The sequence below is a fragment of the Phyllostomus hastatus genome, unplaced genomic scaffold (assembly GCF_019186645.2).
Source record: "Phyllostomus hastatus isolate PE091 unplaced genomic scaffold, TTU_PhHast_1.1 phas_scaffold_443, whole genome shotgun sequence".
Lineage (NCBI taxonomy): Eukaryota > Metazoa > Chordata > Mammalia > Chiroptera > Phyllostomidae > Phyllostomus > Phyllostomus hastatus.
Window position 1 is genome coordinate 1,078,590 of NW_025334031.1, and position 14,882 is coordinate 1,093,471.

General features: G+C 72.9%; 1 protein-coding gene across 3 annotated transcripts; it reads left to right on the forward strand.

Moving 5' to 3' along the window:
* Positions 1-8,372: 8,372 nt before the first annotated feature.
* SYT8 (synaptotagmin 8) lies at positions 8,373-14,212 on the forward strand. 3 transcript variants are annotated; one of them, XM_045821049.1, is made up of 9 exons: positions 8,373-9,194; positions 12,000-12,127; positions 12,208-12,374; positions 12,779-12,871; positions 12,953-13,120; positions 13,197-13,364; positions 13,451-13,556; positions 13,656-13,789; positions 13,894-14,212. In XM_045821049.1, the coding sequence occupies exons 2-9, from the start codon at positions 12,016-12,018 to the stop codon at positions 14,125-14,127; spliced, it is 1,182 nt and encodes a 393-aa protein (XP_045677005.1). In that variant the 5' UTR covers positions 8,373-9,194; positions 12,000-12,015; the 3' UTR covers positions 14,128-14,212. The 3 variants fall into 3 exon arrangements, with proteins under 3 accessions (XP_045677005.1, XP_045677003.1, XP_045677004.1); XM_045821047.1 differs by having other exon boundaries at positions 8,375-9,194; positions 12,773-12,871; XM_045821048.1 differs by having other exon boundaries at positions 8,375-9,067; positions 12,773-12,871.
* Positions 14,213-14,882: the final 670 nt, after the last annotated feature.

Below are 14,882 nucleotides of genomic sequence, written 5' to 3' on the forward strand. Positions count from 1 at the left end.
CTCGTTCTGTGCTCTGATAAGGACTGGGGTGAGGACCCAACGGGCAGCCCCGGGCACCCAGCACCGTCCCTCTCACAGGAAGCCGGGTCCCTGGAGCAGCAGCTGGTCCCTGAGTGGGCACACGACCCACAGGGAGGGAGCGGGAGCCTCTGGTCCCGTCTGAACGCCCAGAAACCACCGAGACTCGGGGTCACGCCAACTGCCCACACACGTGGGCTCGAACGTGTTCCCGTGGGGGCAGAGACGCCCCCCGTGGCCCCCAGAGAGTGACCCACGACACAGTCATCGTCCTCCCGGTGGGCGGGGTGGCCCCGGTGGCGCGCTCCGCACTGACAGACCGGGACAGAGGTGAAGGTCATGCACAGGGGCAGCCGAGGTCGCGCGTCAGCGCACCTTGACCTAGTCCGGGAGGGGCTGCCTGCTGGACTTGACCTTCAGGTGGGTCCTCCCACAGGGGCCCGGGGCCTCGCCGGGCCTTAGAGACCGGGGGAGGCAGACGCTGGCTCTCCGTTGCCGGCCTCGGGGAAGCAGAAAGCCCCCTGACCTCGGCCTGGGAGGCCTGGGCCGAGCCACGCCGGGGCGCCTGACCCTCAGACACGCACAGTAACGCCTCGCAGGGTGGCCGTCAGGCAGCGGCAGGCCAGGCCCCCACCCAGGAAGCGCGCCTAGACGCCTGTGCCCGGGAGACGGATGCAGCGGGAGAGATATATATATACATCAGGACAGTCAGCACTTCCCTTGTCCCCGGCCTGGGCTGCGGCGAGCGCGGATGCGCGTGGGGACGCCTCACAAATAGCTGCTGAGGGGAGGCCGGGTTTGGCGGGCTGCTGTTGTGTGACCTTGGGTGGAAGAAAGAACGTCTCTAGGACAGCAGTTCTCGGGGACGGGGGGGGGGGTTGGGGGGTGTGATTCTGTCCCCAGGGGACAGGCAACGACCTCTGGGGACATTTCTGATGACTGTGACCTGGGGGTAGGGAGGCAGGCAGGGGGGGTCGGTGCAGATCAAGGTCCTGAGGTGCAGGGCACGGCCCCGAAAGTGTGATGCCCCAGGGTCTCCCCTCCCGCCGGTCACCCCTGTGGGGAGCCCCCTGCCCTTCAGAGTGGGGTGCCCCTGCCCTGCCTCCTGCCACAGGGCCGGGACGTCTCCTGGGGTCTCCTCTCCCGCCAGTCACGCCTGTGGAGAACCCCCTGCCCTCCAGAGTGGGGCACCCCTGCCCTGCCTCCTGCCACAGGGCCGGAACGTCTCCTGGGGTCTCCCCTCCCACCGGTCACCCCTGTGGGGAGCCCCCTGCCCTCCAGAGTGGGGTGCCCCTGCCCTGCCTCCTGCCACAGGGCCGGGACGTCTCCTGGGATGAGCTCAAGTCGTGGAAGACACCGGAGCCTCGCTCTCCTCTGGCCATGAAGAAGCGGCTGCCATGTACGGAGAGGCTCCTGTGACTGGGACCGTGGTGGCCTGTGGGGTGGGGGGTGAGGACCCCCGTCCTACAACCGCGAGCAGCTGACCTTGGCCCACAGCCTGAGTGAGCCCCCCTGCCCCATCCGGGCTCCAGGAGAGCTCGCCGGGACGCGGAGGCCTGGGCTGCAGAGAACCAGCCAGCCTGTGCCTGGCTGCTGATCCCCCGACTGGAGAGAGAGTGACAGTTTGTGCCAGCGCGTCACCCCGTGTGGGACACGGGTACACGGCCCCCAGTGCCGGTCGTGCTGGGGTGGGGAACCCCAGCCAGGGCACGTGTCCCCGTGAGAGCCGGACGGTGGCCGTTCTGGGTGGCCCCCCGCACCCCCCCCACCCCGCCGCAGCCCCGGCCCCTCCCTGGGGGCGGTGGGGAGGCGTCCCCCAAGCCCGCTCACACTGTCCCCTCAGAGTGTGCTCATCTGCACCAGCTCTCAAAGTCTCCCATGACTGGAGTCGGCCACCTGCCTGCCTAGGCTTTAAAGATTTTATTTATTTATTTTCAGAGAGGGGAAGGGAGGGAGACAGAGAGGAAGAGAAACACCAGTGTGTGGTTGCCTCTCGAGTGCCCCCTGCTGGGGACCTGGCCTGCAATCCAGGCCTGATGGGGAATCGAACCGGCGACCCTTTGGTTCTCAGGCCGGAGCTCAGCCCACTGAGCCAGGGCCGATTGGGTTCAAGTCACGTCGCACGAGCATGGACGTGAGTGACACCTGTGTTCCCACAGTTCTGGGAATTAGGGCAGGAAGTTGCCGGGGGAGGTGGCCCGAGAGTCCGGCCCCTGGGCCGGGAAGAGGCTTGGATGCAGCAGGGCCGCTACCAGTAAAGCTTCATTGACACGAGTGGGGCGGGCCGGGTGTCGCCCACGGCGGCTGTGGTTTGCCGGGCCCTGGCCTGGCGGAGGGCGCCAGGCCGCTGAAGCCCCATACGTGGCCTCACGCCAGGAGAGCCACACGTCCACCCCGAAGCTGTGTCGCCCAGCGCGCCCACCTCACGCCGCTGAGGCCCAACGAGACCCCCCGAGTGGAGACACAGGGTCCCGTGCGGCCTGAGACACCCAGGCTGGGAGTCCTCTCCACGCTGACCTGGTGGGCCCCTCAGCAGAGGCCTGGCGGCCAAGGGGGGCGGGCTCCCCACTGAGACGACGAGGAGCTGCCCGCAGACGTGCATCCCCCAGGCGCTGGCGCGGGGCTCCCGGAGCCTGCGTCCCGCAGCCGCGGCAGCTGCAGCAGAGGCTGGGCCCCAGGGGGACGGGCTGAGCCAGCCTGGGGGGGAGGACGGCCTGAGCCAGCCTGGGGGGCTGTGCCCAAGGACGCTGCTGGCCCTGGCCTGCGGCCCCCCTGTAGGTGCCCCCCACCACACACTTCTCCCAGGAGCTCTCTGTCACCCAAAGTGGGGCGCCTGTGGCCGGATGCTGCAGGGCACACAGGTCAGCCCAGCTGGCGGCAGGGACCCCCCGAATTCCGAGGCCGGGGCCCCTGGAGGTCCCCTGCCCTGGGGTGGGGCGCTGGGGGCAGCAGGCAGAGGCCCAACGATCAGGCAGCAGATCCGAGGGTGCCGCCGACCAGCCCAAGGCCCCACAAGAGACAAGGCGGAGGATGTGCAGAGCCCCTGATCCTGGAGGGGACGGCGTGGGTCGGGGACACGGGGACTGGCCCCCATGAGCTGCTCTGCCCACAGGCCAGGCCTGAACCCCCAGCGTGGTCAGGGCTCTGCACCGGAGGGGGCCAGACGGGATGCGAGCAGACCCCAAGTGCATCCAGGTCGGCCCCCGAGAAAGCAGGAGGCTGGAGCCACCTTTGACCCAGGACGTGGCCTTCACTGACCCCGCCCACCACGAGCCCGCTGCAGCCCCTGCGGAGGGGGGAGCGCACAGGCCAGCCACGGTGGTGGTGCCCGCCACGTGGCCCCAGCAGGAAGTGTGGCTCCCGGACAGGGGGCTGCCCCGTTCCCACGGCCACCGGTGTGGGCTCGCTCTCGCCCCTCGCCCCAGGGCCCCGAGTCCGGGTGTCTGTGTCGAGCCCCTGCACCTGTCAGGTGTTCCTGGGGTCACGGGCCACGTGGAGGGCAGAGGCCCCGGCTGCCACTGTCCCCGAGACAAGCTGCCCCGGGTCACAAACTCTCAGCAGAACCGTGAGGGGCCCGGGGGCTCCGGCTGCCCTGTAGCCCCGAGGGTCTCCCCCGCACCCGTCCCCACCCCCGCCCCCACCCCCGCAGGAAACCTTGCCCTGTGATGGGCATTCCCAGCCCTTCGCTGGGGGTGAGCCGCACTCCTCCAAGTTCGCAGAGAATGCCACGGCCGGTCGTGTTCCCTGCACCAGCGGGGCCCCCTGTTGCCCTGTCCCACCCGAGACACGTCGCTCGGCACCGTCCGGGGGCTCCCGTCTGCAGGAGGGGCCTGGGGGGCACCCAGACGCCTGCCAGGGCCCAGGGGTGGGGCGGGGTGGGTTGGGGGGCTTCAGGGGTCAGTGGAACAAGGTCAGGCCCCTGCCAGCAGCAGCCAGCGGACAGCAGGGGGAGCCCGGAACCCTGCTGATCTTGGCCTGGCCTTGGTCACCTGGGCCCCGGCCCTGCTGCCCCAGCCTCCTAGGCCCAGGCGTGCGCACGGGGACTGGCCCCTCATCTCAGGGCCCTGGCCGCCCTGGGGATGGCCCCTGGGGAGCTCGAGAAAGGCCCACGAGAGGGTACATGTGGGGACAGATCCTGCACTACCCAGCGCTCAACACGGTCACGTGCAGGCCACCAGCAAGACAGAGCGGCGGCCCAGCCAGTGTCCAGCCCCGAGGGAGGGCTGGGAGCCGCAGAGACCTCACCGGAGCGGCAGGGACGCTCTGGTCAGATGAGGGCCTGGGGGGGCCCTGTTCGCTGCTGCCTCCGTGTGTGTGTGTGTCCGTGTCCCACGATGCTTGCTCAGGGCCCCCACCCACTGTCCCCACCGGACGGGCCCCCAGCAACCCAGAAACCCCCGAGGTGACCGAGAAACGGGCCACCCTCCCTGTTAGCCCACAGAGCCAGCCTGGTGGCCCAGGCCCCCTTGTCTGCTGGCTGACAAGGGGCGGGAGCACCTCGGCCGCCCCCCCCACGCCCTCACGCCTGTTGCAGAGGGGCCCCCGTGCAGCTGCCACGGACCTGGGGGGCCTGGGGAGGGGCAGGGCCACTGGGGCCGGGGGGAGCTGAAGTGGTGGCAAGGCGCTGAGCTCTGAGTGAGCAGGGCCGGGCAGGGCCGGGCAGGGCCGGGACTCAGGGGTCCCCGGGCCCACCGAGAGCGAGGTCGGCCAGGGGGCCTCGAACCCGCGGGACCACCCGGGCCTCCAGGGGCCCAGGAGCAGGGAACCCGGGACAGGCTTCTCCGATGCCACACAGAGAACACGGTCCTGGGCCCCGGGGGACCCGCCGGAGCCCTCTGGAGGCCTGGGCCCTGGGTGGTTGCAGGGGTCCGTGCCCCCCGAGGTGGGACCCCCCGCCGCCGCCCGCCTCTGCCCCCACCCCCAGCTTGGGACGTGGGGCGTGCCCCAGGCTGACGCGTGCGGGGGGGGGGGGGGAAGCGGGTGGAGGGTCCGCCGTGCGCAGGAGGCGGCCCCAGACCCGCGGGCAGCCCGTCCGGGACGTGCGCTCCTCCAGGAAGGCTTTGATCGCGGCGCGTCCCCAGCCCGAGGGTCCCTGGCTCCCCTCCCTGCCCTTCCCGCCCTGCCCCTGCTTGCCGCCACACCCGTAAACCGGGTTTGCCTTGGGCCGCCGCCAAACCCCGGAATGTGCCTGCTGCGGCGAGCCGTTCCCGGAGCGGAGCGACAGAGCACTGACTGTCTCTGAGACGGGGGCACGGGGGGGCGGGGGGTCAGGGGCAGGGGCACGGCCGCCCAGAGTCACGCACGAGCCAGGCGGGGAGACGTGGGCACCGGGTGAATGGGCTCCCACAGGCCGGCGGGACTCGGATGGGGCCGCCGGGGGCCCCAGGCCTGGACGGGGGCCAGCGTGAGGCGTGGGCCCGGCCGCTGAGGGTCCACGCTGCCGAGTCCCCGGCGGGAGGGGCGCAGAGCACCTCGTGAAGCGCAGGCGGGGTGTGATCCGGGCGCTCAGGAGTGGGGGGCCAAGTCCAGAACCCGGGGCCGGGGGAGGCTCTGGACGCCTGTGGTCGGAGGGCGTGTCGCACAGGACTCGGCCCCGTGGGGCGCGGGGGTCAGCTCTCCGTGCCACGGACGGGGCCCTGGGGCCCTTGCCTGAGGGGTTCGGATCCCTCGGGTGCCGCAGGGCCCGTGGAGGCTCCGGGCCCCCGGGGGAGGGGCGCAAGGGTGGCACAGAGCTGGCTCCCGCAGGCCAGGCCGCCCGTGACGGGGCCGGAAACACACGGGACTTGGAGTTGGCCCTCGGGGGCCCGAGACCTGCACGTGGGCCGGCCTGGGAGGCAGGCGGTGGGTGGGGGGGGGCAACACCACCCAAGACCCCAAGGAGGGGGTTTTAGGCCACGGGAGAACAAAGGGCTTGAACGACACAGGTGGGGGGGGACCCCGACACTCGGGTGGTCGGGGAGGGCCCCCGAGGCCCCGGAGACAGGCCAGCGGCTGCCGTCCGTGCTGCTGAGACGTGCAGGGGAGCGGGCACAGCTGCCCCCCAGCCCTCAGGAGACGTGCCCGGAGCTGTGGGGCCCGGGGCCGCGGGGTCCAGAGCCTGAGCCCCGGACGATGGGGACCCAGAGGTTCAGGGGGACAGGCACCCCTCCCACCACCCCGTCTGCTCAGGGCAACGAGGGCGGGGTGCTGGCCCCGAGCCCAGCAGGGTGCAGGGCTGTGCAGAGCCACCCGGATGCCTGCAGGTCCAAGGAGGTGGCTGCCAGCGGTGCCAGCGGCACCAGTGGAGGTGGCCCGGGGCCCAGGCGCCCACACGCTCACTCGGAGTCCGGGGCCCAGAGAAGGGGGGCCCCAGGCCCCCAGCTTCGCGGTGGGACAGCCTCCAGCGTCAGGGCTGAGAAAGGCTGGGAGGACCGGATGCCAGGGGTCCACCCCAGCTCTCGAGGGAACAGGGTTTGGGACCCAGAGCCCCAAGATAGTCAGGGCTCAGCTCTTCGGGAGACACCCTGAAATGGGGTGCAGGCCCCCACACTCACACTAGTGGGGTGCAGGCCCCAGACGCGTCTGGGGAGGGGACCCCCCTTCGGAGACGCAGGCATGGCGTCCGCGGCACCTGGGCGGCGGGGTGGGCGTGCACAGGAGTAGCACAGAGAGCCCGCGGCAGGAATGAATGGGACCCACACAGGCAAAGAGGGCGGGCGGGGCAGGGCGCCCGAACCGCAGGCCGCGGCCGCTGGCCTGGCCCGGCACGCCAGCCGAGCAAGACGTGCCAGTGGGGGACTTGGGCACCGAGGGGCCCAGCAAGGGGTGCGGGCTGTCTAGGCCTCCGGGTGACCGGGAGCAGAACCCCAGGGCCCAGGCCGTGGGTGCGGAGGATGGAGGCCGCACGGGAGCTTGGGGGTCAGCAGTGTCCCCGGGGCAGTCACAGGAGCGGTGAAAGGTGCTCTGGATCTCGGGGTGCCTGGGTGAACGCAGCCCGCCCAGAGCTGCAGGGGAGCCAGGCCCCAGAGTCCCAGGGGCCCTTGGAGGTGCAGTGGGGGGCGCCGTGCAGGCAGCCCCAGGAGGGACCCAGGGCCTGTCGTGGGGTCCTCGGGTATCTGACACGGAGGCCGGAGCCCCCCCGTGCGGTGGGTGGGTCACACACACACACACACACACACAACACAAGCCGTCGGACGGTGGGGTACGTCCCCTCGATTCCCAGGCGAATGGGTTACAGTTCACCCGGAAACTCCGAAGAACGAGGTTCACGTCCCCCAGAAGCCCAGACTCACAGAGAAACGCACGCAGACTGAAAAGGGGGTGCATGGCGCCCCGAAACCAGCCCTGCGGCACTGACGCCCGGGAGGTGGGGGCGCAGGCTCCCGGGCGAAGACGGCATGGGCGGTCTGATCGGAGGAGCCCGGGCACCCACAGGCTGGGAGCCGGCAAACGGGCCCGGGGCTCCCCAATCCCCAGCGGACGGCGGGGAGCCCAGCACCCCGTGCTCAGCTGTCCCGGGCCCGCAGGAACGGGGTGCGGGAGCTGGGGTCGGCGGGGGCCAGGTGCCGGCAGCTCCCAGCTCCCTCCACCAGCATCTGCCGTGAGTGCCAACCTCAAACATCCCCCCCCCGGTCCCCCCCTGCCCGGGCCACCCCAGGGGACGCCGAGCAGGAGCCCCACCCACCCGCGGGGTCTCAGGGAGGCGCCGGCTGCCAGGCTGCCCAGGGCCCCCAGCCCGGCTCTGTGCGGTTCCCCCTCCTGCTCTGGGACCTCAGCCGCCGTCTGGTCCCGGGGGTGCCCGCCTCTTGGGGAGGCCTGAAGAGGGTGGGGTGACGCCTACGGAGCACTCGTGACTGGCTGCACCCCAGGGCCCCTCGGGGGTGGGGGTGGCTGGCTTTGGGCCACCCTCCGGGGCCGCCCCGTTCCCCGAGAGCAGGGCGTTGCCCGTGGCGTGTCTGCAGGTCCCCTGCTCGGACCTGTGCCGGCGGCGCCTGGGCCCTCTGCCGTTGGAGCTTCTTCCAAACCGCACATCGCCGGGGCGACCGCGGAGGCACCCCGTGGGCCGCGTGCCCGGGGCCTCTCGTGACTGGCACAGGCACACACGCGTGCACACGCGTCCCACCGGCTGTGTCCACTGAGCAGCCTCGGAGCCCGGGCAGAGGGAAGTCCTGCCCGACCAGCCCTCTGGACGGCCCTGGGGGGGACAGGCCTCCCGTTAAACGTTAACCAGCCCAGGTCTGGCCACCGGCCCATCATGGCTTCCTGGAGACACCCGGCCCGGGGAAGGGGGGGCCCTCGGCGCTGGGCCCAGGGACCTGCCCCAGAGGGACTGGCCCAGATAAACTGGCCAGAGCCGAGGGCCGGGGCTCAGAGCACAGGTCCTGCTGGGCCCGCTGACGCCCCCGGGAGCAAGGTGGCCTGGACCCCGGCTCAGCCGGAGGCTGGGGCACAGGTGGAGAAACCCCAGGAAGGTTCTCTGGGCTCCGGCGTCCTGGGCGGCAGCCGGGCCGGGTCTTGGCCTGGAGTCAGTGCGGACCCCGGCGCTGCCCCGAACACGCTGGGCAGACTCGGCCCGCGGCACCCCCGCTCCCCTCGCCGGCCCCAGGCCTCCAGTGCCCAGTGCCGGCGGCCCCAGGAAGCCACCGTCCTTCCGATCCCCACGTCCTCCTGACTCAGGGCCCTCCTCGAAGGACACAGCTTTCTCAAACCCAAAGCCCCTCCGAGGCTGACCTCCTCGAGCTGCCCCGGCCGAGGGTCAGCCCGGGTGGGCGGCCGCCCACTCTGTCCAGCCCTCTGGGAGGACAGGGGGTGGGGGTTGCCCAGAGGCCTGGCGCCTGGGGCTCAGGAGGCCCCCCCTCCCCGGGGAGTTCCTGGCTCCTGAGGGCCGGCAGCTCCGGCGGCCCTGAGGTGGGGCTGCCCGTGGCCCTGCCTCCCACGCCCTGTCACCCACCAAGGAGGCTCTCTTGTGGGGAGAGGCAGAGAACGCCCGGCTCTGGCCACCGCCTCCGAGCCGTGCCCGCCGTGCCCGGGTAAGGCCTGCCAGCCGGGCGGGCCACGGGGTCAGCGCCAGGTGAGGACGCACCGCCTCTGGGGGGCTGCCACCCAGCGTTTGGGGCAACCCTCCCCTCCCAGGGAAGGCCCACGGAAACTTGCTCCCACTGGAGCCCAAAGGATCCCAGGCGGGCCGGAGACAGAGGGTTAGTGAGCGTGGCGGTGCTGGGGGCCGGGCCGGGCTCACAGGGAAGTCCCCAGGAGGGCAGCCGGCTGCCCCCCCAAGCTGGGGAAGCTGGGACTCGGGCCTGGGAGGGGACACGGGGTGGGATCCAGGCCGGCGGAGTTCAGGGCAGGCCCAAGGAAGGGCCAGGGGCGACCAGAGTGGGCTTCCCGGAGGAAGGGCAGCTCGGGCAGCCCTGGAAGGTGCAGGGGACGGGGGTGGGGAGGGGCAGCTCTGGCGTGGTGCAGCAGGGGCCGCCGGGCCGCCCGGAAGGAGGGTGCAGGGCTGCGCCTGCAGACTGGCTGCAGGGACCCCGGGGTGGGGGCTGGCTACAGGGTGGGGGGTAGAGGGGGACTGCACTCTGGACGGAGGCCGTCTCCCTCCCTTTGCTGGGGAACTCGGCGTGGGCATCTGGCGGGGGAGGGACTTCTGCAGCCAGGCCACCGAAGACCGGGCAGCCCCAGCTGGAGCACAGGAAGGCCTTCCGGCCTGCTGGGCGGTGGGCAGGAAGGGCCCCACCTCGCACGCACTAGGGAGGGCGAGGAGGAGGAGGAGGAGACCCCAGCGGACCTCCCGGGGCCTGTGAGGGTCACCCCATGGGGTCCACCTTCCCCTCGGCCCCTGTGTACTTCCCCCCAAGCCCCGGGCCAGGAGGCAGGACCCGCGGGCTGCAGGATCTCGTGCTGCAGACAGCGCCACCTGGTGGCACCACATCCCCGAACCTTGACCACCGTGCAGACCTTGTGGTCCAGAGGGACCCTCGGCCTCCCAGGGCCTCCCCAGGCCTCCCCAGGCCCCGCTCTGCTCTCTGGAGGGCCCTGTGACCCTCTGGGGCGAGCTTCCAGGCGTCTCCTGTGGCCCTGGGGGGACGACCGTCCCCAGGCTGGGTCAGGAATCCGGCCGGACCCGCTGTGTCATGCCCCTGTGACTCAGCGTGCACACTGGCCCTGAGCTGACCCAGGTGAGCGCACCAGGGGAGAGCAGGTCAGGGGACAGGCCCAAGGCCGCACGCACGCACGGGGGCCCCGCACACACGCGTGTACACACAGAGGGGGACTCAGCCCCCACCCCTGCCGGCCCCGAGTTCTCCACCATGACAGTCTCCATCCGACGGAGCCCTCTAATTCCGCACGGGCTCCGGTGGCCCCGGACGGGGGATGGACTTGGAGTTCCCCGTGGGGAGCAGGGGCATCTCTGCTTCTGCCCACCACCCCCCTGCCTCCGGCAGCTGCGCCAGGGACCCTGCCGGGCCCGCAGGGGCGCTCAGGCCTCCCCAGGCCCCCGGTGCCGCCCCGGCCCTCTGCTTCGCGCGGGCCCCGGGCAGGACACGTGCGGCCTCCCGCTCAGAAACAGTTAGCCCTTCGAGGTGGAGGCGGCGGGCGTCACACGGAGCCCGGGCTCCGCCGGGGCCCTCCTCTGTCCCCTGACCGGCAGGGGCCAGCCAGCCCCCGAGGGTGGCAGTGCCGGCCGGGGCACCTCCCTCTGGATGTTCGGGGGTTGGGTCGGCTCTGGGAGGGGGGCTGCCTGGGCCAGCCCACCACGGTGGGGGCACTGAGTGAGGATCACGTGTGTGTGTGTGGGGAGGGGGTCCCCTCAGGACCACGGGGGGCTCCTGCCTGTCCCCCCTGCATGCTCGGCCCCCGGCTGGCGGAGACTCTGGCCTGGATGGGTGCTTGGTCATTTCTGGAGGGGGCGGCCTGGGCTGAGCCCCCTGAGGGGAGCAGGGTGGCAAGGCTCTTGTGGGTGGGAAGGGGGAGACCCGGGCTGGAGGAAAGGAGCCCCTCAGCTGCAGGTGCGACCCGGAGGGAGGGAGGCTAGGAGGGGCCGAACCAGAGGGTCGGTCGCCGGTGGGGCTGGGGACACAGGGTGCCCCATCGTGGGGTCAGCCCCCCAGCTTGGAATCCTGGGCCCCTGCTGAGGGAGGAGCCGGCCTGGCCAGGTGCGCTCCCCCCACCCCTGGGCCCCCTCGGCCCCAGGCAGGCGCTGCGCTGGCCCGCCCTCCTCCCTCCCCCCTCGCCTAAGGGTGGCAGGTAGGCAGGTCGGGGCCGGCGGCTGCTGAGTCAGTCTGTGAGGAATGTTCTGGCCGCACCCAGCTGCACCCTGTGCCTGCCTGCCCCCGCCCCCCTCCCTCCCCTTCAGGTGCTCTGGCCCCGCGCCTGCCGTGCCAGGAACGCACCCGCAGCCCCGGCTTGCCGAGACCGGCTCACGCCGGCACCTGGCCCCCTGCTCCCCCTGCCTGTTCGCCCCGTGACCCCAGCAGAGCCCCGGCCCCGCGAGCCCCCTTCGCCGTGTTCCCAGGTCACTGGGGGGCCGGGGCTCACGTGTGTGCACGTTTTCCCCGCGTGACAAGGAAACCACAAGGGCCTGAGGTCGGGGGGTGGGGCGGGATGACACGGGACCCCGGGTGACGACCCCCAAGCAGGGCCCTGGGCCGAGGCAGAGGGACCGGGACCAGGGGGGCTTCCTGTAGGAGGAGGCCCCGCCGTGCCGGGTGGGGGGCTCTGCAGGGAAGGCCGGTGAATGCAGGGCCCAGGCTGCTCAGGCCGGCCTGCTGGGCCAGGGCCGGGGGCTGCGCAGGGGCCGGCGGGTGGGCTCGTGGCTGGGAAGCTGGCACTTCGGCCAAAGCCCAGAGCCTCCCTCCCCTGGGCTCCGCTCACAGCCGCCGCCCCGGCTGCCCCCAGCCCAGGCGGACCCCAGCGGGCTGCCGCGGGGTGGGTGGGGTGGCGGGCAGGGGCCTGAGGGGCCATTCCCTCCGGTGACGCGCCCCCCCCCGGCCGTCTCCCCTCAGCCAACAGAGCAGGGAGATGGGGCGCCCCCCAGAGCCCCACGGCGCCCCGGCCCCAGCGGGGACTGCAGCTGCGGGGGGCACCACGGCCGCACCCGGGCCGGTCCCGGGCCTCGTTGACGGGACGGCCTGTGAGTTCGGGGCCTGGGAGGGGCGGGGGGCTGGCTCGGCCCGGCGGGGGCATCTCAGGCCCACCCCTCGCCCACCCCAGGGCCCCGCTGGACACTCGTGGCCGTTGCTGTCGCCACCGGCGTCCTCGCGGTGTCCTGCCTCCTCTGCGCCCTGTGCTGCTGCCGCCGCCGGCGCCGCAGGAGGAAGCCCGGGGACCAGGAGGCCGTGGGGCTGGGCAGTGCCCGGAGCAGCACCACCGCCCACCTGGTGAGCAGCGGCCCGCCGTGCGGCTCAAGGGCCAGGCTCGGGGGCCCGGGCCAGCTCAGCATGGTCAGGGCTGAGCTCAGCCCCCGGGCGGCCGGTGCGCCCAGGAGAGGAGGCCAGGGGCCTTCCCGGAGGGGCCCACGGGGAGAAGGGGAGGCGGGCAGGCAGGGTCAGGGCCCGAGGGCTGGGACAGCACCGCGGGGGTCCGGGCACGTTCTTGAGGAGAGGAGAGGTGCCAGAGAGGGACCCGGGGTCAGTGTGTCCGTCCCAGCCAGGCTCAGAGCTGAGCTGAGGGCGTGAGCCCTGGTGGTGGCCTCGCCCGGAGGTGGGCGGTCTGGTCCGACCCAGGGCTTGGCATTGCCGCATGGGGGCACCACCGGTTGGGGCCCCTCCCCCGCCAGGTGCAGCCAGAGGTGGACGGCGGGGAGTCCGGCCCGGGGGGAGCCCCGCAGTGGGGGCGCCTGCAGCTGTCCCTGGAATACGACTCCGGGAGCCAGGAGGTGAGGGCCCCCGGGCTGGTGCAGAGGCGCGGGGTGCGGGGCGGACCAGGGGCACCCTGGCTGAGCTGACCCCGCTCCCAGGTCAGGGTGGGCCTCAAGCAGGCAGTGGACCTCAGGGCCAGGGGCCCCGGCGGCACGGCAGACCCCTACGCCCGCGTGAGCCTGTCCCCCCCGGCCGGGCGCGCACACGAGACCAAGGTGCACCACGGCACACTCTGCCCGCTGTTCGATGAGACCTGCTGCTTCCCCGTGAGTCTGGGAGGGGGGGTTGGCGGGGGGGTGCCGGGGTGGCGGGGGTCCCCCCCCCTCATCCCCAGGCCCGCAGGTCCCGCCGCAGGAGCTGCCCCGAACCACGCTGCGGGTGCAGGTGCTGGACTTCAGGCGTTTCTCGCCGCACGAGCCCCTGGGCGAGCTCCGCCTGCCGCTGGGCGCCGCGGGCCTGCCGCACGTCCTGGAGCTCTGGCACCAGCTGGGCCCGCCGGGCGCCACCGAGGTGAGGCCGCCGGCCCCCTGGCTTCAGCCCGGCCCTGCCCGGGGCGCCCGCACACAGACCCAGCTCACCCCCGCGCCCGCCCGCAGGCTGAGCCGGCGGGGGAGCTGTGCGTCTCGCTCCGGTACGTGCCCAGCGCGGGCCGGCTGACCGTGGTGGTGCTGGAGGCCCGGGGCCTGAGCCCAGGGCTGGCAGGTGAGCGCCGGCCGGCGCCCTCCGCGCAGGCACAGGGGGCCCCGTGTTCGGCCGTCAGGCCCGTGACGCCCCCACCCCTTCCTCCTCCCGCCCGCCCAGAGCCCTACGTGAAACTGCAGCTGGCGCGGGGCCGGAGGAAGTGGAAGTCGAGGAAGACCTCTGCCAGGAGGGGCACGGCCGCCCCGTACTTCAACGAGGCTTTCACCTTCCTCGTGCCGGTCAGCCAGATCCAGGTGGGCTGCCCGCAGGGGAGGGCGGGCGGGCTGGCCCTCCTCCAGGGCCAAGCTGACCGCTGCCTGTGTCCTCCCCCGCCGCCCCTCTGCCTGCCCCTGACCAGAGCGTGGACCTGGTGCTGGCCGTCTGGGCTCGGGGCCCGCGGCTCCGGGCCGAGCCCGTGGGCAAGGTGGCGCTGGGTGCCCGGGCCTCCGGCCAGCCCCTGCAGCACTGGGCGGACATGCTGGCCCATGCCCGGCGGCCCATCGCCCAGTGGCACCGCCTGCGGCCCCCCGGGGAGGTGGACGAGGCCCTGGCCCTGCGGCCCCGACTGCGCCTGCCCTTGCCTGGCCCCTGAAGGCACCCCGGACCCCCCAGACTGACTTGTAGGAGCCTGTCCAGACTGCCCTGGGGCCACCGCAATAAACGCTCGCTCCCACCCCCCTCGCCTCCTGTCCTTCCTACGCCCTCGGGGACATAGTAAGGTCGGGGCCCCCACCAAGGGGGGAGGCCTCCTCCCCAGACTCGTCCAGGCCCTGAGGCCCCTGAGCAATGCCTGACCCATGGGTGCAGAGAAGGGGGCCCCTCAAAGCCCAAAGAGGACAACACGGGGAGGTGGGGAGCCCTCCCCTCCCCAGGGGGGCTGCAGTGTCGGTGACCGGGGGAGGGGAGTGGGCTAGAGGCAGCCGCGCAGGCACACGGTGGGCTGTCAGGAAGCACTTGGGGCGGGGGGGCGATGGCAGAAAGAATGGGCCCCAACCCCAGGGGCTGCCACAGCCCCTGTCAGAGCCCGCAAACCTCGGGGCGGACGCCCGCAGGGCCTCCCCCCTGTGGGCAGCAGGGGGCAGCAGACGCCTGCGGAAGACGCTGGGGCCTGGGGGAGGGGGGCCCGGCCTGGCGGGAAGAGCGGGCGGCTCTGGCCCCGCTCACCGGGCGGCCCCGCTCCCCCAGAGCCCCCCCCCAGGCCCAGACACCCCGCGCGCGGAGGGTGCCAAGTCAGGGCCCTCCGCATGCCTGCGCTGGGTGGGGGCCGCGGGGCCCCGGCCCCTCGGGTCAGGGAGGGTCCCGGCAGGGCCTCCGCATGCTGGATGGGAGGACGTGTTCTGAGTCGTG

Coding starts and splice junctions, on each gene's coding strand:
- SYT8 (XM_045821047.1), top strand. CDS start 12,016: ATGGGGCGCCCCCCAGAGCCCCACGGCGCCCCGGCCCCAGCGGGGACT. Junction 12,128..12,207: donor CCTCGTTGACGGGACGGCCT/GTGAGTTCGGGG, acceptor CGCCCACCCCAG/GGCCCCGCTGGACACTCGTG. Junction 13,790..13,893: donor TGCCGGTCAGCCAGATCCAG/GTGGGCTGCCCG, acceptor GCCCCTGACCAG/AGCGTGGACCTGGTGCTGGC.